The sequence below is a fragment of the Gavia stellata genome, chromosome 15, assembly GCF_030936135.1.
Source record: "Gavia stellata isolate bGavSte3 chromosome 15, bGavSte3.hap2, whole genome shotgun sequence".
NCBI lineage: Eukaryota > Metazoa > Chordata > Aves > Gaviiformes > Gaviidae > Gavia > Gavia stellata.
In genome coordinates, this window is record NC_082608.1 from 7,577,544 (window position 1) to 7,601,684 (window position 24,141).

General features: G+C 36.7%; 1 protein-coding gene across 1 annotated transcript in view; it reads right to left on the bottom strand.

The window, feature by feature from the left end:
* Positions 1-460: 460 nt before the first annotated feature.
* The window catches only part of ADCY7 (adenylate cyclase 7), a 31,354-nt gene continuing 7,673 nt past the window's right edge, over positions 461-24,141 (bottom strand). The window contains exons 7-26 of the mRNA XM_059824705.1: positions 21,409-21,536; positions 21,005-21,163; positions 17,316-17,448; positions 15,808-15,993; positions 14,827-14,870; positions 13,911-13,991; positions 12,803-12,875; positions 11,897-11,994; positions 11,091-11,175; positions 9,286-9,423; positions 8,046-8,108; positions 7,404-7,442; positions 5,835-5,998; positions 4,541-4,622; positions 3,804-3,959; positions 2,941-3,087; positions 2,391-2,498; positions 1,470-1,584; positions 724-848; positions 461-607 (exon numbers count right to left, since the gene is read on the bottom strand). Coding sequence (XP_059680688.1) covers positions 461-607; positions 724-848; positions 1,470-1,584; positions 2,391-2,498; positions 2,941-3,087; positions 3,804-3,959; positions 4,541-4,622; positions 5,835-5,998; positions 7,404-7,442; positions 8,046-8,108; positions 9,286-9,423; positions 11,091-11,175; positions 11,897-11,994; positions 12,803-12,875; positions 13,911-13,991; positions 14,827-14,870; positions 15,808-15,993; positions 17,316-17,448; positions 21,005-21,163; positions 21,409-21,536 — 2,271 coding nt within the window. The remainder of the gene's footprint in view (positions 608-723; positions 849-1,469; positions 1,585-2,390; positions 2,499-2,940; positions 3,088-3,803; positions 3,960-4,540; positions 4,623-5,834; positions 5,999-7,403; positions 7,443-8,045; positions 8,109-9,285; positions 9,424-11,090; positions 11,176-11,896; positions 11,995-12,802; positions 12,876-13,910; positions 13,992-14,826; positions 14,871-15,807; positions 15,994-17,315; positions 17,449-21,004; positions 21,164-21,408; positions 21,537-24,141) is intronic.

Here is a 24,141-nt window from a genome sequence, read left to right on the forward strand (position 1 = left end):
GCAGGATGTGCAGTGCCCAAAGTATCATCTCACAGCTCTGTGACGAACGCAATACTGTAAGCAGGTGTGTGTCAACGAATGAAGCAGTGGAATGTTTTAACGTGGTAATGAGTTCTACAGTGCATCCACGTATGTTGTTACTGGAGCTGTTAAGACTCCCACAGTGCAGGTAAGGAAAGGAACTAACTGAAAATGCTTCATGGCAGCTCCAGGTAAATACTCAAATTACTTCAGGAAAAGGTAGTCTTTTTCAGACTGGTGGTTACGTGTCTCCTAGGAACTTTTCAGAACTTCTCTTCTTTCAAAAAAAAAAAATCATTCCCTTATCTTGAGATGTAGAAGAAATAGGAATAATATATATATGTTTTTAGAATAAAGTCCTTCACATAAGGAGGGAAATGCTAAGTCTTCACAGAAGGGAGGCAGTTCTAAGTCTATTTTGATTAACTTCGTCGTAGCCTCAGTTCAGCCCCATACCTTGGTATTTGGCAGTCTCGGTGCAAACAAAGTAAGTCCTCAGTTCTCCCTTGCCTTTGACATTAATGAGTCCCCTACATTCACATGAATATCCCAACTCCTGTAGTATTTTACTCGTTTCTTCTGTAACCTTTGTGTGAAAAGAATTAGAAACTCTTGTGAAATTCTTCTGATTATTCACATTTTAAAAAAATCCCTAACCACTTAGAAATAATTTCTTAGACATTCCAAGGCTCGTACGCTTACCTGGATTTTCCCAAGCTCCCCCGTACTCTCCATTCGGCTTGCTACATTAACAGTGTTGCCCCAAATATCATACTGAGGTTTCCGGGCACCAATCACACCAGCAATCACAGGGCCATGATTTATCCCTGTGTAAACGAAAGCAGGTGTCATTACTGAAGTAGAAAGTTACGCGATATCTAGCTTCATTATTAGCTATCATGTGCTTCAGGGAAAAAAAACCCCAAAACTTAACCCTGCAACACGTTTCTAGCAATCAGTATTACCACTGTTCTATAAATATTAGTGCTGAGGCTCAGGAGATGTGAAGTGACTCATTCATTGTAAAATGGGAAGTCCGAGAAAGAGCTAGGGCAAAGCTCATGCCAAAGCAAAATTCTTCCTTTTCTCCTTTTAATATATAGAAATAAACATTTGTATTATGACAATACTGTCTTCAGTCGACAGTTAATAACAAGGTACCTCCCTCTTCATCCGCACCTACAATTTTCTCCAAACTCAAGCAGCTGCAGTCTTTGTATTGCTCCCTCCAGTGACTAGAAAAGCTCATCCGCGAAGGAGCTTGGCATATTTAAAAAGCCAGACTAGACAACACTACCTTCAGCTATTCAGCCTTTTATAATAATCCACATACTGTGTTCAGTGTTAAGAAGGGCTCCACAGCACTCAGCAATTTACCCAAGTCACACTACCTCATTTTTAATTTTTACGGAGCTGCAGAGTTCGTGTTCTTCACAAACTGAACTTACCAATACGTAAGCGGAAATTGTTAAAGGAATGTCGGTTGATGCCATCCAGTTTACTCATCAAGGCGATTCCATATTCCACCATAATACCAATGTGAGCATGCTGTCTTTCCTTATCCTACGCAATTCATAACACACATTAATGATCAAATTACAACACAGAAGGTTATGTCAGGCTACTATTCCAAACCAGTACTATTACTGAATAAAGTACATGTTTATAAGGATGAGACCACTCACCCTTGTAACTGTGCAGAATTGCACAGTTCAACAAACATTCAAAATGGATTTAAAAACCACATTAAATTAAATTGGAATGGCTAGGAGGTGACAAGCATGATATGATTAAATTTTGTAACTAATTTATCTCTGTCCTTTAGGATGCCAGATTTAATTTTACATGTTTTGTATTATTACGTACGTGCATCCTAATGCCATACACGAACCTGCTCTAGTGAAAGTGAGCCTGAGTACAGAAATCGGATTTAATTCTTTTGGGTGACAAACAGTTTCAGATTCAGATCTAACGTGGCACTTCAGGATTCTCTTTTTGTGCCAGTTCTCAGGTATCACAAAAAGCTTACTGTCCAATTCTGAGAAGGCCTGTTCTTTGGCAGCCATTCTTTGACTTCGCTATTATTAGAGCTACTCTGTTATGCATCTAGAAATGTTAAGCCACTGGAATCAAAGACTAAAGATGTAAAAAGTATGCTGGGGTTACAGACTTAATACCTGCTTAGAAAAAAAATGGAACTAGGAGATAAATAGTGAACCCAACAGGAGACAATACACTTTTATCATCTTTTTCCACATTTCAGAAAGTCACTCTTGCTGATTTACTTTTATATCACATTACATTTTGTTACTTTGAAACGCACTTATGTACACACAGAATACCAAAGGCAGATTTCGGAGACAACGTACCTGGTTGTTCTCTTGGCCTGGCGTAACACTGAGACCAGCTGCTGCCATGTAAGTGCTTCCAATGGTTTTTATTTTTTCAACACCACTAAATTTAGGTTTTAACAAGAGCTGTTTGAAGGGAAGGAAAATAGAAACTTGAGACTTTAATGCCATATTTCAGTGTGGGGTTTAACCAGAAATCTCCTACTGTCTACAGTAAGCATTAAACATCTCTAGAAATACTATCAATCGCATGAATGTTAGATAAGAAAGTACTGAGGGTTAGTTTCACAGTTTTGCTCTACTTGCTCACAGGAGAAATAAAAGCACTGAAGTACTGAAATAAAGTCCTGAAATTCAGGACTTTCAGCCTATACTACTAATGCATTAGATGATGTAATTGAAAAACCCCATCAGATGGAAATATATCTTTCAAGATTGCAAGGCTGAACTCAGAATATTAGTTCAACGTAACAGCCTGTTTGCTCCTCTAATGCTCACAGATCTAGTGAAACATTTTATTTTGCAGTAAATACGTAATCCAGTCCCTTTTTGCCAGAAGCTTAATTACCTCATCAAAATCAGCAATGATTTCATTTAACAGCCGCAAGCATTCCAGGCCTTCTTTATTGACATCACATTCAGTATAAAACACCTTAAAATCTGGTACTGATGCAAACATGACACAGACACAGTCATAAGATTGATGGTACCAGTCCTACAGGAAAATAATATATTCACACATTGTCAGCAGTCACCTTCCACCACAGGTATTCAAAACTGTGATTATTGTTTGTAACCAGTAATCAAATTACAGTTTTCCTATGAAGTCAGCTACAGTTCTTTACAGTGGGCATCTCTTATTTTATCAGAAACATTACCAAAGTTGATTTGCCTGAGGAAAAGCTGAGGTATCTATGTATCTGAAAGATTCTCATCTATTCTGGACAGTGCCAGTCTTATGACACTTACCACGGCTGTGAAATCAGCAATATTTATTCTGATGACATGCTGGCAGAATAAGATGGTTGTCTTAAAAGAAAAAAAATCATTATCGATGAACTTCTTACTGGGGTTGTTACCAAGGAGATACTATCTGTTCCTCAACTAACTTCTTTAAAAAGAAGGCCTATCTTCTCTGGTAAAATATGGTCTTTGGAAAGCAGTAAATCCTTTTTAAATATTTGCCAAACTCAAGCCGTGTCCTGAAGCCGAACTACCGATTCTGAAAACAGATTTCAGAGACTGACACTAAAAGTTCATGTTTTTTTGAGGCCATCTGGATAACAGATTCTTGGGTTTACAAAGATCTGGGGATACAAACAAGAGGCAAAGAGTGCAGAACCTTATAGTCTTCTGTGTGCTTGTTAGCAGGACATTCTACATCACAGAAGTCCAATTTACTGTCCTTCACATAGTAGAGATTAAACCTACCTCATTTCGTTTTTCACCAATGAAATAGGCAGCAACATGTGCTGGAAGTACGTTTTCCAGCAAAAGTCTGTTAACATTCTCCATAGTTTCAAACTGTTCATGTTCTTTTTTAAACTTATTCTTCCACAGGCAATCCAGTCGACAGTAATAGTCAATCTGCAAAGGGACCAAATACGATAAATTAAATCAATATAATAGCTTGCTGAAAAATATTAGTCAATTTATTCAAAAAGTGTAGTAGCAATAAAGTTTCTTCAAGGCCTTTTGAGCCTATATAGTTATGAAAAATGTGCTTTGAGAACGAAGGTCAGAAAAATATGAAGCAGGCAGTATGCATGCATGTCATTTGGGTACCATCAGATGTATTTACCAAAAATGACATTTTAATAATATGGTGATTATTTTTTACCTTGAATCACTGCCTTGATTTAGGATGAATATTAACATATAAATACAGATAGATCCAAATTGGAAGAATTTGAAAGTTCTGACTTCTGTAATGCAAACTCTATTGATAAATATAAAAATGTTCCCACCCTTTCACAGTAAAAATTTTTGCATTATCTATAACTAAGTACAAGTAAGTACATTATCTACAACTAAGTACAAGAATACAAAAAAAAGATAAAAATATATACTAATTTAGAGCACAATTTCAATTAACAACACTTTTGCATTTTATTTGAATCAACTTGCTGCAAGTAAAAGTACTAACCTATTGCTTTTTAAATACATACCTGTTTTGCAAGTAAAATTAGGGTTATGTAGAACAGAACCAGATATAAATTAGTCATTATCCTTGGCTCTTTGATGAAAAGCCTGATAACAAAAAAGCAATACAGTCATCTGTATCCTTTAAGAAAATCCACATGATTAAGGGTTGGAAGGGGAAGAGGAGGGGAAGAAGAGCATAGCAGAAGAGGGTGTCTTTGTTCAGACATACAGCACAAGTGTTAGGTCCTATCCTAATAACGAGAAAGGATTATCATTCAGTTCAGTACATGAACAGCTTTCACATAATGACAAAATGGGTGCTGAAACCTTGTTAAGTAGCTATTGTAGTGAGATGTTCAAGTAAACATGACTATCTTAATGGAGCCATCTTAATTTCCATTGCACTGAGTTGCAGCTTTCCACCCCTCTGCCCCACAAAAACACAGCCAATAAAACCCTGAAGTAGGAAAAGAGACTTTCTTATTTGTGGAAGGAAAGATGATAACAAATAAAAACCCACATTACTAAAACAAAGACAGTCATTAAATCACACCCGTATATAGTTCCATACAAGTCTGAGATGCCACTCATTTCATAGTAAGATCAGTCTATCTTACCACATCTATTAATTTTAACAAATGCATCAAACTAAATTCTCATTTTATGAATAGCCTGGGATTTAGAGGCTAAATTAAGAGCTCGTTTAGGTTTTTTTAAGCTGTGCTGACGGATCACAGTTAGCCTCTGCAAAATAAATTTATCCTAATCTTCAACTATGAGACTATGCTGAGAATCTGAGAAAGACCTACAAATGAAGAGTAAAACCCTTCCACATGATTTCTCTTAAGTATTTTTATAGTTTCTTCAGTTAGATCAGGTAGATTGCTGTTACTTTGCAAAATATGTGCAGTTAGTAAGGTAAGTAAATGAAGAGTTCACTATCCTATTGACTAGCAAGGTCTCGCAAGCACAGCTTGAGCATCAGACTTCAGCAAGGCTTTTCTTCATAGTTCAACAGAAGATCAACCTTATTATGAGATTAATATTCTACGCCCTAGTCTTTAATGTAAGCTAAGCTTCCAGAGATCTCAGAAGCCACATTACAGAATTTTTCAGAAAACACACACTTAAAAAAAAAAAAAAAAAAACCACCAAAAAAAGTGATGTGGTCTAACATGATTTCCATGTCATTAACTTTACAGAAAGGTTTGTAATGTCTGACTTAGATGATTTTGATGTTTCAGTATTCCAGTAAGTGTACACAAATCTAACACCTCCATAACATTATTGTCAGTTATAAGAACCTTTACACTGCACCTGGTACTGTTGTCATAGAAGCTCAAGTTTCTATGCTGAAGGTTATTAAAAATGATGAGGTATACAGTCACAGCAATGGACAGGAGGAGAACTTTGAGTTCGAAGCTCATCTGAAGAAATACCGAGCAAGCAATGAACCCCAATATGCAGCAGTAAGCATAATACTGTAAAAGAAGAATTTAAAAAGCAGTTGCATTATTCAGGCTTTATCTCGAAGAGACTTTCAAACCATAGCAAATGTTCTAAGTTCATGATCATTGTAATTTAAACAGAAGAAATTACAATCATTTGCTAAATACACTTAAAGCTTTATTTTTAATTGCACTAAAAGGCTGAACTTTTTTTTTAGTTCACTTTTTTAATTTGTTAAACAAAAATATTTAAACAAAAAGCATCACACCAACATAAGCAGTGTCAGATAAAAACTGAAGAGTGTTGAGAGTTTATCTTCTGAAGTCTACTAATTTAAGCAAATATTTATTTAAAGGTCAAGACTAACCTAATGTAGGTTCATAGTCCAGTGAACAGGCGCTGAATCAGGAACTCCAGCATTCTGGTCCTATTTTTGACAGTGCTCCCCCTTTGTAACCTTAAGCAGATACCACATTCCCATCTCTCCCACCTGTAACACGTGAAGACCATGACCTGTGCTCCAACCTTAGACACAGCTCCTTCACAGGAGCTTTGATGCTAATAAGCATTATCAAGCTAGGGCCATTATCCAATGGAATTACTGAAGATTCTCCCAGAGGAAATCACAGTTCAGGCATGGTGTCCAAGGTCAGCATGCAGCTGGGAGCATTAAAACTGTCAGGTGGTACAAAGTGTGTCGCGCAGACAGGATTGCTCCCTGCAGGCACAGGTGTAAGATGCTGAGGTAGCGTACTTTAGTCTACAAACAACTCCAAAATTTCCTCAGCTTCTGCTCCTCAAGAGTTTATTATTCTTTATGTACAAAGCACTGTCTTTCACTCATAATAGCACAGACCTATCACAGATCTGGGAGATTCCTAGCCAAACAGTTAATGTTTCTGCTGAAGCGAATGAAACCAGAACAATTATTGGGGTAACTCAGGATCAGAGCCCATATAGTAACATATTATACCAACTCTGTCATCCTAAAGGCATTGAGTCTACCCTCCAAAAGGTAATGAACACTCACAGTTATAACACTGAAGGCAAGCCTCTGAAAAAGAAACCACTACCTAGAGAACACTACACAGGTCTGTTGGCCATTTAACCCCTTTCACTCCTATCTCGATACTTTACTGGGACACCTGCAATTACAGCTCTCATCTCTCAGACTTGAACATAATCATCATCCTGCTCTACTGCTTTTTCCTCAAAGTTTTGGATCTACTTTTAAGTCTGAACTTTCAAAAAATTGCAAAGCCATAATTTATTCAGCACAGCAACAGCAGCTGAAACATCTTGATTTCATGAAGAACTTTTCTGCTGTCAGATACCTAAAAATGCTGTGTTTTATACAGCAACAGAACCTGCCAGCTGTCAGTAATATATACAATATTCAAAGATCTGTGTTTAAAGTAACATGTATTCACTACTTACAGTTTCCTCCACGCAGGATTGAGTTGTGTTTCCAAAAAGCTGATTTACAGATGTGCAAGAACAGAAAATTATCAGATGAGTACAGTGTGCATTATATATATGTGTAACTTATCATTTGTCATAAGGACTTGAATGAAAGCATCCTCACACAACCTGCTGCGCATTGTTCAAAAATGTGTCTATCATCTAAAGGGGCGGCAAGGTGACAAAGGAGCATCCCAAACGTTTGGATGATCTCAAAATAGAATGCTACTTTGGAATTAAAGAGATAAAAAATGAAACCCTCAGAAATAACACTTTTCTGTCACTAGTAAGTGCTGAACCTATCATTATAGAAATGCTAGAGGACATCTTTCAAATGTGCAGAGTAACCAAAATAAACCAAGACTTCAGCTTTATTCATGAGTACTCCAGACTTTTGAAAATCCCTAAAAGATGCAGAGTAAAGCCATAGCTAATGATAGAAAATCTCCCCAGAACTGCCTTATGGCATGAGTAAGTCTTTGTGTTCAACGATTTAAAAATTCTATCTTTATAAAAAGTTGAAAAAAATATCAAAATGCTGCCATCCATCTACATTATACACACCATCCAAGACTCATTTCATTTTAATCTTAGAAATGAAGACGGTACTCTACTTACATACGTGGTAGCACACAGGTCATTTGATCCCGTAACGTTTGCAGGTTTGTTCTTTTCAGTAGTCTTGATTTATTGGAAGAAAAAAACACAACAACAAAACCACCATACAAACTTTTTAGCAGGTAGTCACTAATTTTAAGTTTTTTCTCCATATATTATACAATGAGTCCTGATCTGGTTGCCCTTTCACTGCTACTGCAATGTAAATGTTGAAATACAGTTATATCCCATATAGTTGTATTAAACATATATGCACACACAAGGTGCAAGAAGGTTAAAATTGCCAAGTATTCACTTACTTATTTTTTAATTCGGGGTAAAGTTTCACATTATGGCTATGCTAATCTAACAGCTAGCTGGCACAAACACGTGGTTCTGTCTCACCCCCCAGTTTCACAGCTGCTGTTCCTGTTTTCTTTTAGGCTGTCTCCGGTGGTGTTCATCTGACACCACTGGGAGTCAATTCAAGGACCTAAGCCAGCAGAAAAACAACCCTACAAAAGAAAATTAAGCATTTTCTGCAGTATGGCTTTCAGAATAAACTCCCCATGGAATCAGAATAATGGCAGACCAAGCACGTGGGATCAGAAGGACATCACTTTCAGTAGGTACCTATCAGATAGGTTTAACCGTTAACATGATGTGTCACATACAGCTTATTTTAAAAACCCACAGCAGAGTGGTCTTGAGCATGAGATTACTCCAAAGGGTTGTTTTTCAAATGTATGTACCCCAGGTGCAATACAATACTCAAAGTTAAAAGACAGATGCCATTTGCATCTTAATCTAGCAGTAACTACCCACAATGTCTTTGGTTTTAAAAGAGAGCCAAGCTATATTGTTCCCTCCCCCATCTGCACTATTACTAGCTAGTGCAAATAGCACAGTAAACTGCTTAAAACATTTAAACCCACATTAAAAAAAAATGGAAGACGATCTTAGTGATGAGGGTTACAATCAATAGTAATTACAAATGCCATCTTGAAAGCAAGGAAAGGTGGTGTAAACGAGAACTCAAGTCCGTCACGTGTACTTTTAGTTCTACAAACTGGGAGTTTTTACTTTTAATGCTTTTACATTGACATTGTGCATTATCCTTGTGTAAATCAACTCATGTTGCAAATCAGACATGAGAAAAAGCAGCAAAAAGCAACAGTACTTGATGAAAAGAATACAGGAAGTTACTTAAACTGTGGATGTTACAATAAGGTCACAGAAGAAAGATAATGTGATTACTTACCAAATTAAAAATGGCTATAATCAACAAAGCACCTATAGTGATGACTGCTAAAGGAAGTCTAAGTAAAGGCATTGTTTCCACCTTTTCTGAGACAGCACAAATATGGCGCAGGAAAGGCCACTGTTCTGAGCAGCACTTCTGTAAACAAAATTAGTTTGTTTCAGTAACATGGATAACACTTTGATACATGGGAATAAATATTTCTAAATATGAAATGTTTTTTCTCTGGAGGAGAGTGTCAAGAGTCTTCATTGGAATCCTAATGTAGAACTATGATTCTAGTCATTCAGATTAAATGCCTAATGCCTTTCCACAACTGACAAGAGAGATAATGCTTCCTTATTTCAAAGAGGCTGGGTGCTAAAATTTTCTGAATTTCTGCTTTAAAAATATAAAATTAGGATCTGGTTGAAAGTTCTAAAGAAATTTTACTAAAATATAGTGACAACCTATGTTGTATTTTTTAGTTATAAAGCTATAACATTATATTTGGAACTACATTTTCAATATTCAGATGACTAAATCAAAACCAATCGATCATAGACAGTCCCCTTTCTTGCCATCCTTATACCCTCCATTTGTTGCTATAGAGAAAAACATCTAGTAAAGCATATACTTTTAACAATTGCAAGCATTATTCAAGGATGCTATATCAAAACACTCGCAGCATTAAAACTCGTCTGATGCAATTGCAATCATGGCATTTTCTTTTCTCTGTGTGTTTTCACGTATGTAGAAACCATACGTGCATACATATACACATACCTCCCTCTCTACATAAACAAATATATACACACATATATCTAAAAATCCATCCACTCATATATATAGATATATAAAACCACCATATATACATAAAATCCATACATGCTATCTAACTGTACTTTTAAATTAATCATAAAACTTTATCCCAGGTACAGAGTGCATTTTTTTTTTTCTTTCCCTTTTACACAACTGGAACCTGGCTCTGTGAGAGACCGTTTCTTTCTGTGGCAGTTTTCCTGGGAGACCACCATCACCACTCTGCAATAGGATGATGGTGGCATGTTCTCAACAGAACTTCAGAATTCCCTCTCACCCTTGGTCTAGCACAACACAGATTTGATGAGTGTAAGGAACTCTCTAAAATCCCTTCCCTCTCCCACCCCTGCCTCCAGATAGTTCTTGGACTGGAGGATTATTTTTTTTTATTTTGTATCATTGAACTCTACATCTCTATGGTCTGTCTCTATGTCACCATATATTTTTAAACAGTAATTGCATACGTTTAATAACGCAAAGAAAAAGGAACTACAAATGCAAAGTGTCCTAATTGAGGTAATGGTGAATTTGGAATTCTAACAGCTATGAAATTGTTGCCAATAAATTATTCATATGTTTGTAATTTTCATGGAGCTTTATAAATGATTATGAAAACTAATCTTGCATTCAAACTTATTTTGATTTTAATATTGTTTCCAGTATAGAAAATACCAGGATTTACAACCAAAATTACTGTTAAGGACAAACATAAAAATAAAAATAAATTTAAAAAACCCAATCCCACTCAACAAGTGTTAATATCTTCCTCCTCCCTCCTACCCATCTATTCTGGCACCCAAATAATTCTGCATTACAGTGAGAATTTGCAGACATCAAAACCTGTTTCAGGCAATGAAATCTTCTGGTAACCTGAGGTTCAAGGCTCCTGTAACTCCTATTCAAATTAACAGCGTAATTCATCATCCTAAAAGATAAACCTAGTTGCCAAATCACATCCATCCACTTTTGAAAACAGTAAACTTTTTTTATTTAAATAAACTTACCATACATTTCCCAGCAAAGCACACAAACAAAATAAGTACAATGATGACTGCAACAATGCCAAAGGAAATTCCTAGTTTTGCAGTTCTAAACAGAAGAGAAAGCATTAAACAAACCAGTGTTAAATGAAAAAAAATTTCAAACAGCAATTCAGACTAATGTTTGCTAACACTGTTTCTCTAAATTTAAATAGATTTTTTCTTCTAACAGTACTGGATGACCATTGCACATGTTATTGTTGCTCTGTTGCACAAATATTACTTTAAGATATTCTACTCCTTACTGACAGCCTGAACTACTACCCCATGCGTAAACCACATGGAAATTGCACTGCAACAGCCATGAAAAACAAATATGCCATAATTTTCAGAATTATGAAACATCTGCTTTCTTGGAGGTATAAGAAGAAGCTCAAAGTTCCCTCCTTGTATCTCTACAGACAAAAGGATCACTGAGCACATTTTAACCAGCTAATCCCATCTTTCCATTGCTCACTCAATGTGCTTACAACCAACTATCGTTATAAAATAGTATTTCTCACTTAACTGATCCTGTGTGTACTAAGCAAACACAGTATTGAAGAAATATTTCTATTTTATTTTCATACTGTTTCATACTGTTGTTGGCTCTTACGCCAACAACATAAATGCACTCCTTTATTAAGGGGTAAATTAGTCGTAAGAGGTGTATGTTTCTTAAACATAAACCCTCAGGAACTCCAAGAGACTTTAAAAAGTTTCATGCACGTGAGTTTCACTTTAGCTATTGGTTAATTTGAATTATAAATTACTAAAATACTGACACTTACTTTGGCATTATAAACATCTGTATCAGAAATATACAGAGGAACACAAAACTGGCACATGCGAAGTAACTCTTCAGTTTTAGAATAGGAATGGTGCGATACTGAAACACAGAATATAATAAATCTTAAGGATAATTCCAGGGTCTTTTTAAATTCTATTACATTTTTGTGATGACACTTATATGCAGATTTATACTATACTGTTAAAAATATACATAGACCTAAAAAAGAACAAAAGAAAACCATCAAATAAAATTCACTTGAACATCTATCAAGAAAAACAGCCCAGTTCAAAGGATAATTTCAAATCTAGAGGGAAATCCACCGAGTGTGTAAATCAGCACTTCACCAATGCACTTAAGTCAAAATCCTTATAAAAAAAGGATATACACAGAAGTAAACCTAAAGTGTATATATGCACACACACTCCAGTAACTACATACAGTACACCATAGCACAGTAAATTAAAGAACAGTTATTCAAACAGAAATAGTACACTGTACCTAACAAATAACAGTATTATACTTGCAATGAAACAACCACAGAAAGCAAAGTATTGTCGTTATGGATGCAGAAATACTTTAAAAAAAAAAAAAAAACTCATTACTTTTGAGAGAAGTTCTTCATATATTAAAGTTGCCAAACTCCTACTAACTCCCTTATGGCAAGAATTTAATCACAGATTAGAGACAATCTCCTTTAATCTACAGAATTAGCATTCTCAAGGAAGAATGACTAACTCAAATGAATCATGACATCTGCTTTCTATTAGTTACTAAAAACCGCTTTGGATGTGCAGTCACCTCCAGAATCCAGTTTCAGAATTAAAACAGTCAGTTTCAAATATATTCTTACGCTGCTCTGAAGCGCAAATCAAAGGCCAAAAAGGGTTATTTTGCTCTTACCAACCTCTTTTTCAAGACCGGGTTCTGCAAAAATCAGTGAAAATCCACAGAAGTCATCCGATTTGCCACACCACGGACTGCATTCAAAGAGACACACATTACAAAACGTATGCAACAGGCCAAGGAGAGTATGCAAAAGCATCGTTGTAGTTGATACTCCATAGTATACAGGGTGAGAGTGCCACTGTTTTACACACATTGGACAGTTCTACAAGGTCTTCATGCTTCATAACATAACATATGAGCAGTTACGTTTTTATGTAGCTGACAGACAGATCCAGAACACACTCGCAGACATCAGCATCTGCCAGTTACATGCAAAATGTAACCCCAGACCTTCCCTAAGGTTTACAAATAGGAAAGTATAATAGCAGATGTTAGACATGGCTCACAGCCTCCAAAAACTTCCCCTAAATAATATCAGGCCCCTATTAGAAATAGTTGAGGTACAGTGATAACAGCCTTGATATAATTTAGATGAAAGAAAGAGTTTTTCTTCTCAAATTCACTTTTTACATTTGATAGGAATTTAAATACTGTATTTTAAATTTAAAAAAAACAACAAACAACATTGCCTGTGTTTGTCTGCTTTTAAATGCAAATGTAGTGCCAAATGCACCACCTGCTACTGATAGACCATTTACCTTCAGTGAACCAGACACTAAAGCAATTTTATTATTACCCCCAAAAATATGTTTTGATTTTATACATAGGTTTTGTTCAGGACTGCACCCCATTTCCTGACACTTCTTATTTTAATAAACAGAACACAAACATTAACTTCCTGTCCCATCCTACACTGCAGTTTGGCTCATTACTTCAGGTAGTCATAAGAAGCAAAGCAGTAATTTTACCATTTTATAGTACTATACCACATTAAACAGCTAGACTAACCATTGGCTTCTTGCTATAATAGTGCAGTAATACTCTCATTACATTCAACTTAAAACCAGAAAGGAACTAAAATATGTAAAAAACAAAGACCAAAAAAAGGCAAGACAAAAATCCTGGTAACTTTTAATTCTTGAGAAGTAAATTTTATATCTAGACTTAAAATTAAGAATGCAGATTATTCTCAAAGAAAAGATGAAGGAAAAAAAAATACTGCATACTTAGTTGAACTGAGGCCCTCAATGGTTGACATCATTTCATCATAAATATCTTCCTCTATCCTTCCCTTCTGAGATGAATTTCTGAGAATGAAATGAAGTCCACGTATCAAATGCTGTTCAGAAATAATTAATGGCTACAGAGCATCATTCTTTCCCAGTACACAAGTGGGGTGAGCTACCAGGGAAAAGTTAAACAAGCATGCTCCACACAGATAAACATATACATCTGTAAACACTTTACTCAGCATTTCTCTAGTTACACAAATCATGCATTTTTCAAGACAATATTTCGATAAACTAAGAGAATGTTTCATAGGTGAAAATCACCTACTTAGTTAACTCAGTGGTACAGGTACCATTGTAAGCATTTCTACATATAGTGCCAACTTTTATTACACTACAATGGCATATATTAATACTACTTGTATTTTACGTATCTTGTAATATATATATATTTACTTATAATATTATGTTAAACTGTAGGTATTTTATACTATAATATTTACAAACAAATCTAGCATCTATGAGTAAGAAAACTAAAAGCTGAGGTAGCACAAGCGGTTACCATATATACATGTATACAATATATGACATGTTTTGATTTGTTTTCCACTGCTCTTTAGGTCTCTTACTTTCCTACTCCCTTCCATCCTGCTAAAGTCCATAAAGCAAAATGCAACCTGAATGACTGAGGGGCCAGTCAGATGAAGGGGGGGAAGCTCCTTCTAGAGTCTGCTAACAATAACAAACATGAATTGAGAAGTCTTAAAGGCCAAAGATTTAGCTTAATGTTTCTAATGCAGGAATACCATACACAGAGTGATTAATCAACCAAAACATCACACGCTTACAGTACACTGAACTGCAAGAGGAGCACAGCATCACATATTTTAAAAAAAGAAGGAACTTGACAAACCTATCAGAAGTTCTCTGGCGCCCCGTGGAACACAAAGGTATTTCCTAAATCAAATAAGGAATTAAGAATAAGCTATACACTCAGTAAATGGCAAACAACCATTAAAAATAAACCTCAGGAAGCTGCCAAAAACATTTTTATTCACAAATAAAAATCAAGAAGCATTCTCAAATAGAAAAGCTTATAAAAATCAACCCTTTCCAGCAATGTTTTCTGCTTTAACAAGTGAGGATTTTCTGACCAAAAAAAATGCTAGTAAATAATTGAACACATCTTTCCTCTTTTTTTTTTTCTCCACACACTGAAAAAACTAACATCAGCAGAGGCAAGTAGACTGGAAACCACTTCCACAAACCTGAATGGATGGACACTTAATTTAAAATTTACTACAGCTATCTGTCCACAGAGAGTAGTACAGCCTTGCTGCGCCTCCAGAAGCACACCTAAAAGCATGTACATCTCCTCCCTTCAGCTTTCAGGAAAGGCAGATGGAAGGAAAAATTAGTTTTCTTAAATTTTAAAATCTTAAAACTCTTAAGAGTTCTTAATCTTAAAAATTCTTTACTGATAAAATCCTGTTGTAGGCAGAGCATGTGGAGGGACTGTTTATTTTCTATACATTTTAAAGTAAATGTTGAGTGCGTCTGGAGTCTGGGATAAATTATCTTTTTTCCAAAACCACATGTAGCAAGCAGGACCCCAAGATGGAAAAATGTCAGGGGAAAAAAGATAGTTTCAAAGTTTTACTTTGCAGGTTTACTATGAATATAGCATGCTAGAGATTGGCAGAGTTTAAATACTGTTAAGTTCTGACATAAATAGCTGTGGCACAGATACCTTCTTAGTTCTGTGTACACATCTGACACCAAGAATAACAGCAGAAATTCAGCCACAAAAACTATGTCAGATTTTGAGGTTCACACCATAGACACGGGGAGCAGTTTGCAACTGTAGGATGACAATCACTACTTCAAACCTCACCTTTCTTCGCCTTCCCAGTGAACTTGAAGAGTCACTGCTCACACTTTCTCTGTGGTTCAGGTGGGCAAAGGGCCTGGCTGCTCCCCAGGACTCTAAATAACGTGTCATCCGAACAGATGCTCGCATCTTCAGCCCATCATTAACTCTTGTTTTAGGGAGATGATTATTTGATACGCATTGTTTGGACTAACAGAAAAAACATACTCATTTAGAAAACAGAAAATTATACAAATTACAAAGAAATGAAGCTCTGTGTACTTTAGTAGTTTAGGACTGTACAATCTAGTTATTTAGTAGGACTCTAAACATATATCAGCCATGTGTCAGTCAACCTCAATTCCTTTATCTCATTTAATTAATGTGAGCTAAAGCAAATCATGACATCATGAATTTGCTTCAGCTGCCTTTACAAGCCTTCGCTTGTAACACTGCAACATTCAAACTTCCTGGTTTATTTATGGACATGCGAAGATTTCAGGATCTTATGAATAGATACAATTTCCTTGCAGTCAGCACAACAGCAGGGGAAAGAGATTCCCAATTCCTGAGCTAGGGTGTATCAAAACAGCGGTTAGGAGAAGATCTCACAAATTACAGCCTCGACATTAGATTACATCCCTGTATCACGGGTGAAAAGTCAGGTAGTATATACAGGCTATACAGCAATACGCTTGTGGGTCTACAAGGAAGCTAAAACTACAGAATAAACCGATACATCGATGACTGGTTATTCTCTAACATTTCACAGGTATCTTCAAGTGAGCAGGGACCATTGTAATAGACTTTGATCCTCATTCTGAGAGTACGTGCTGTGTACATGTAAGGGGGGGTTGCAGCGTTGAGTACGTGAAACATGCAACAAAGGTAAGATTGAGCTCTTGCTAATTAAAAGTGGCTCTATACTGTTCCTTCCTGTAAAGATCCTGAAGGAATGAAGTTTGTCATTTTCCTTCTTTTTCTTTTGAAATACTTTACTCATCAACCACAAGCAGATTCACAATAGCAATACTCCAGGTGTTTGCAGTTACCAGGCTCTAAAGGGGCACCCAACAGTTGCTAACTTTACACCTTGAAAAGAAGGTGACTCTCACATCTAAGATAGCGAGGAAGAAGATGTCAGAAGCTATTTTACAGGGAATATTTTTTATCTGAAAGTGGCCACACAGTACAGGTACTTTCATGACTTCATTCCACCTTTTGACCTGGATTTGTGAGAGAGACACTTCACGCAAATACATAGTCAAATATGTATTTTTACTCTAAGTGGACCACATAAGAAGTTTCAGCATAACACTTACTACCTTCGAGCTAACAGACATGTCATAAAACAGTAGGACGTGCTTTCAGATCTGAAGTCCCAAATCCAAGCTACTCAGATGACTCATACCATACTTTAATTCTGTTCCTGAATTTAAAAAGTGTATGCACCACAGACACCTATGTACTTAAAATGTATGTATGTATGTATGTATTTGAATAAATATACATGTTTCAAAACATACACATACCCTTGGATCAACCACTAAGTAGGTTTTGATATTCATGGATTCAAGGTAAGGATCTCTCAGGTGTCCATTCCCTTCTTCTACTTCATAAGCTTTGCCTAGGTGATTTAATGTTGCTTCAGTGATGTGTACACGGCTGAGAAAGGGAGAAAGAACAAGAGACCCGAACACTTACAGAAAGGTACATTAAGCATTTCATTTTCATTTCAATGGCCACTGCTGACATTTCTGCTTTTCAGCCATCTTGTGCTTTGGCAGCCAACTGCAAAATCCTGCCAGTACTTAAAACCATATTTGCAATCCTTTACTACAGTTCTTTGTCGCACATCTTTCATAGCAAGTATGCTACAAAACACTTCCCAGAATGAGATAGTATCAGTACAAAATTAAACTGAAATAAGCAGAGACATACAAGACACAAGAAGAAACGTGATCAAAGGAGATACGATAACTGACAAGGCAGATAGACTCAGAGGGAGGTTGTTTCAGATGGCAAAAGCTGCAGGGAAAGCTCACAACACACAACGACTGTCTCATGCTAGAAATGCATGAGGAGGGGAGGAGATGGTTACAAAGTCTGGAAAAAAATCTGGGAAAGGTTTTTTGTCAACTAGAAGGATAATTTTGGAAGTCTGCCTTTTCTGACTGAAACGATCAGAGGAGAGCATAACACAGCAACAACAGCAACACACTTCTAAGGGGAGCAGCTAGTATTTTTCTGCACCCATCCACAGTATCCCAAATCATGTATTTCCATATAAATTACAAGTAATAACTTTCCATAGAATTTCTCAACAAACTACTTGAGTGTGTTCATAACATAGCATTTCTTTTTCTTATATTCTACTTCCTCATTGTTCATCTTCCCACAGCTTTTCTCACTTTTCTTTGGCACAGAGGGGTTAAACACTGTGCTGTCGGTCCTACAATCTGTCAGCACAGAGCTGGGAATAGAACATTTCCAGAATGGAAGCTGACAGTGTGCAAGCACTCCTGCCTGACTACAGAGAGCAAGGGGATCACTGTCCCATCCGCCTCTACTTCCTTATGCTGCATGTAGGTTTGCCTGAAGAACGTTTAGCCAAGACCTGGAGACCACTGGCTGTAGCTTCCCACAAAGAACAACAAAAAATTCCTCAATACTTTTGGAACCAAAAGGTAAGAGTTTTGGAATATAGAGGATGCATGCTTTTATTTGTTTACTGGTAATTGTCTCAAAAAATTGTTTTTTTAATTGCTACCTTGATTATATAGTTTTGCAATCAAAGTGAACCTTCAAATCCGAAATTTTAAAGCTTGCTCTAAAGCATCATTTTCTCCCATAGAGACTGAGGCATACTGGGTGATGTCTGTATTAACTGACCCTTAAAACAGAAGCATGCACTGCACCAAGTTTTCTGTGGTTTTCCACTTATTTCAAAAGGCAGTACATTTGTTCAATATCCACCGTTTTACCAAGCTTCCTCTCCCCTCTTCCCCAAATCACACACTGCTGTAATACATTTCAGATATTACTGCAAACTTCTTTCTATTTAAATTACTATGCCGATGATTTCTCAGCAGTTACTAATTCTTACTGGATTCCAGGATCAGCACATAACCAGAAGCTGCTACCACTAAAGCTGCCTCTCAAAGGCAAGCTGTAACATGCACTATTGCACTTACCATGCTAGTACAGAACACCTAACATACTGCACTCAATTTCCCATGGTAACAGGCCCGAGAATAACATATCCTGATCTTTCAGGCATATATGTATTAGAGAGAATTGGTCATAAATGCATTTTTAATTTTGGTTTTATGCTAGTCCTTTCTGCTTTACTAGTGTATTACATTGTTATGAATGAAAATAATTTTTTAAATCAGAAAGATGAACAAGGATGCTCTGTCAATGGAAATGACATATTTATGAAGCTAGAAGTTTTCCTGCATCCTTTCAAAAGTCTTTAGAATTCCTTCATTTACAGAAACCCAAAATAGATACACTTGCTGTTTTAAATAAAAACTTCAAACTGCTCCTAATGACAAAACTTCTGCTTCCAAAGAAGCAGGACTAGCTAACATTGGAATGGGGAATCTCAGACACATCATTTTTCTGTAGAGCAGGAAACAAATATAACATAACATTTGCATAACGAATAGAAACCCTTCCTCCTGTGAGGCTTAGTCTTCCACAGGTGGAACGTTTCCTCTGGCTAGTGTTTAAACACATGATAAGCGAGTGCTAGACACCTATAGATATAGGAAGTATTAAGTGTAATGTTTCAGAATCAGCATGCCAACATAAACCAGCTTTATTCTTTACCAGATTATCAAATGTAAGCACAAAGAACATAATGGAATAATCGAAGTTTTCAAGATCAGGCAACGGTCCTAAACGTGACTAAGAAAAGTATGTTTTAGTGCCATGTTCAGAGTCAAATTGTTTGCTTTACCAACAAAAGAAACTTTACAACTCTGTATTCTTGTTTAGTCATGCTGGGTCACCACACTAAAACACTCAATCTGGATGGTATTGCAACTGTTAACCAAGCTCCAATTAGTTTTCTTTCTGTTTCGGTCACCAACGCAAGAAAGTAATTAGATATTCATATCCCCTTATCACTTTGCAGAACTTAATTTTTAAGTTACAAGCATATACCTAGAAGCTGCCTGAGGCATAGAAATAGTAAGAAACCCTCTAATGTCACTGATTCGACTCACTTTCCAAGACAAACCAATACTTTAATGCTTAAACATATACCCACATGAATGCCATTCAATTAATAAGTACTAATTTGCACAGACTACCAAGAACCTACAAAATGATGGTCTCATTTGGGAATGGAAAAAGGGAAACTCTTAATATGGTCTTTTTTTTGGTGCAGACTACCAAAATAAAAAAGTTTCTAGGCTGAATTCTAATCCCTAAATTCAACTTAGGAAAAAAAAAGTATACGTTCCTAAATACAAAATGCTGGTGTTTTTTAAAAACATTTATATTTGTTCTTTTCAATGAGCATCTGAAAAAAGGCAGCATGAATATCAACCTCAGACCCAATCCTCTCCACTGCTGAGCAGCACATGGCAAGTTACATTACTGCTTCGCCTCAGCTCTTCCACTCGGGACTGCTCACTTTCCTTCCTGTTCTGCGCATGACAAACATGATGCAGAGAGAACATGCAACAACCAACAGTTCCAAACTCTCCTTGCTTGGATGCTCCTCATCTGGCTGCATTTTAATTTCTGAGTTGTGTTTTCTTGGGGGGTGGTGGTGAATATATAACTAATATAAATCAAACGGGACTGATCGATATATTAACAGAATCGGCAGGTAAATATGCAGCTTTGCCTTGTTGACATAAGTAGCATATCTATTCTTTAGCTAAACTTACAAATGTAGTATTATCGTAATGCACAACATGAATTAACTAAGTCAACATAATGCACTGCTGAAGATGCACAAGTTTCTCCAATGAAGGGAAGGTCAAGAAGCAGTCACTTGCCTAAGAATAGAATTTTATAGTTCACTGAAAACAGAGTCAGAAAATATTAACATTTTACAGCTGTGGTATGTACACGTTTGTCCTATTTTCATCATTCCATTATGAGGATTTGTGTCACAGCACAGTTACAAATTCCAGACTCATAAACCAGGACTGTGAAAACCATGATGACAGAGTGAATCAGCCCCAACAGGGAAGATCCTCACCCAGGTACGCCCGCGGACTCCATGCGGTTCGCTAAGGACACGTCGTGCGACCAGACGTCATACTGCCACTTCCGGAGGCCGATCACACCGCACAGCACGTTCCCAGAATGAATACCAACCCTCATGTTGATATCCACTCCTGTGGCTTCTCTCACCTGCCTATGGAGGGAGAAGGGTATTAAAGCATAAGTTACACTTTTGATTTTCTCTCCTCCTCCTGGAGATCTGCTAAGGTTTAGTCTCATACACTCAGTGCAAAGACGAGACAAACTGATGACCTAATGCATGACTATCCAGCTACAGCTAATAAATACACTCTGAATGTTGACAAGAAGACTAAGAATGACTTTATTCAATATCTTCATAGCCTTGATACGTTAAGAAATCTTCTGTGCTATACTTACTTTATTGCTTCACACATGTCGAGTCCCATTTTAACACAGTTCCTGGCATGAACCGGTAAGGACACAGGTAGGCCTGAGACACAGTAGTAACAGTCTCCCAGGATTTTTATTCGCATGCATTCATTCTCCTATGAAATTACAGTAAACATATTTAACAGGAAAAAATTAACTGCAAGTAGGCTAAAAACAACAAAACTAGGACTTGTCTATATCATTTGGGAAAGTCAGGCTTCATTCAATCCTTGTTGAAGCAAAGCTTACTTCTCCTTTCCCACATCCAAATGCCTGGACGTTGCTCAGTGGAGATTAACAGAAATGACCACTTCAAGCATTTCTGAAATAAAATCATCTTACTAGTTTCTGACTTTATTCTTGGAACTGTTTGCAATTGAGAAACTATAAAAATAAAACTGTCACAGAATTTATCATCTAAAGGATGAAATCTACTTATCTATCTTTTAATCTTCATCTTTATTAACACCTGAATTACAGGCAGGTTGTTCACCTTCAGTTTTTGCACGGCAGCCTCTTAAGTAACATTGCGCAGCATTGTAAAACCTGCACAGAATTTATGGAGAGGTCAGGAGTTAAGATGCCCAACCTGGTAGCTTTGCAGAAATGAATTTTTTTTTTTTCCCCCAAATATGACTGAAGAGGAAGCCGGCACACAGTACAGTTTGCTATCGCTAATAAAAAAAATGCAATACTATCTGGCAGCAAAAAACTTTTTCCTGACTGTGCAAGAGGATACTCTGCCCATTACTGGCTGGAGCGAGGAAAGGGGAAGAGCAAAGAGCTCCTCATACTGTCTTTTGTTAAAACATTACTGAAGAATTTTAACTACAAAGGTTGCAAGCAAGCCAGGGCTAATTCTGCCGGGCTGTATAGAGTTTGACTGATGGCTTAATTCGGGCCAGCTGACACCTTCAGCTGCCCAACGCCCCCCCCCCCCTCCAGCAATTCTTCAATCAACTCCTAAATACCCTAATTTACAACCAGCCCAAATCGGTGACAATTTACCAAGCTAAGCTGTTCTGTCTCATCAAAGCCTTAAAAGAACATCCATCATTCTCCACAATCTTAAGCCATCCAGTAGGTTCTGAGCATTGCAGCAAGTGAGGAGCTTAGATAGCCCTGTGCTTCAGTTTCAGAGATCAAGAGGTGAACCTAGCCCTAGATTAGAGCTGTTAGACTTCAGTATGTGGCTCAGTGTCCAGGTTAGCCATCGACTTTTATCAGGTCAGTTGGAGCCTACAACATTTTTACATTATGGAAAAGATGGCTGAGAATGCTCCCCGGCAAAAATAGCACAAAAAGCAGGAATCTCTTCTTACAGCTCAAACACAGAGTTGCAAAAGACCTTCACTCACTAAATCCATTTTTTTAAACAGTGCAAATTGCAGACAAGAGTGAGAAATTAAAATGACCAAATGTCTTTAACCTCAGCTTCTACTGTGGCATAAAAATCTTGTGGTAACTAAGATGACAGAACTTATTCTGTGTGTTCTTAAAAGCTGCTTCGCAACAGTACAATTGCAGTACAGTTAGTATGACTCTCATTTTCCAGTACTTGACATTTTAACAGCAACTGAATTCATATAAATACAAAGATTAGCAAAGTCATTTAGTCAGAAAGGTTAACTAGGATTTTAGCCAGGTTTTAATCAGTGATATATTTAAGAATTTATTTAATGACATCCACAAAGGTTTAATTAAAGCAATTTTGCTCCTCTACTATATTAATAATTTTAGAGTTTTCCCACTTTTTCTGAAGAATTTTTAGAATTTCACAAAACCAAGATTTTCCAAGTCCATTAATTTTCTAATTTGCCCTCAGTGTATCCAAATATACTCAATTATGAAATCAAATCAACATCTTTAAACCATGGGAAGTTTTGGATAGGTAGTCACTAGTCTTGACTTACGCTTTACCAATGCTAAATTTCTAGAACCAGAATTTGACCTCACACAGGACGCAACGAAATGCAGCATTTGTTTTCCTAAAGAAATATTTGCCTCATAATACTAACAGAAAAATCAGTGGATATGACAGAACATATATCAAAGATTAGGGTCAGTTTTAGAGGATAACAGAAATCATCACACAGAGTCAATCATGCAAACATGTATATGACACAGTCCCTGTAATCTGAGAACTCAAAAACTCAGTTTGTGATTACAGCTGCAAAAAAATTAACCTCAAGCAGCACTTGGAAGTGGTAAGAACCACTGCCAGCCTGAAGGGTCTGTAGTGAAGGTATGCCTTCATATGGACCATTTTAATCTGCTTCCCATTCTTACATTTTTCTGTAAGTATCCATTACTAGTTACTACTCCTGAGCTAAAGAACTCCTTGGTCTGATGCAATGTGACTGAATTTATGAATTTAAACGTGTGCCTGAGAGTTCTCCATTTGTAGAGCCAACAAACAATCCTAACTGAACACAGCAAAGCTCCTCAATAGAGTTTATATACGGTACCTCTTACAGCCTTATTACAATCATTTATTGCCATCAGACAATTCCCTGAACAATACAGATAATCCTCTAGACACAAGAATTGGAATTACAGTAACAACTTGCTGAATTTCCCATTTTTGTTTTAAATTTTGTTTTAATATGATTTCACTAGTTAGCTTTAAAGCCAAAGCAGTCTTCCCTTTCTGACTTCAGAAGCACTAACACCAACTGCCTTCTGTCTTGCGGAAAAGACTTCTTGTTTTTCCAATGGTGT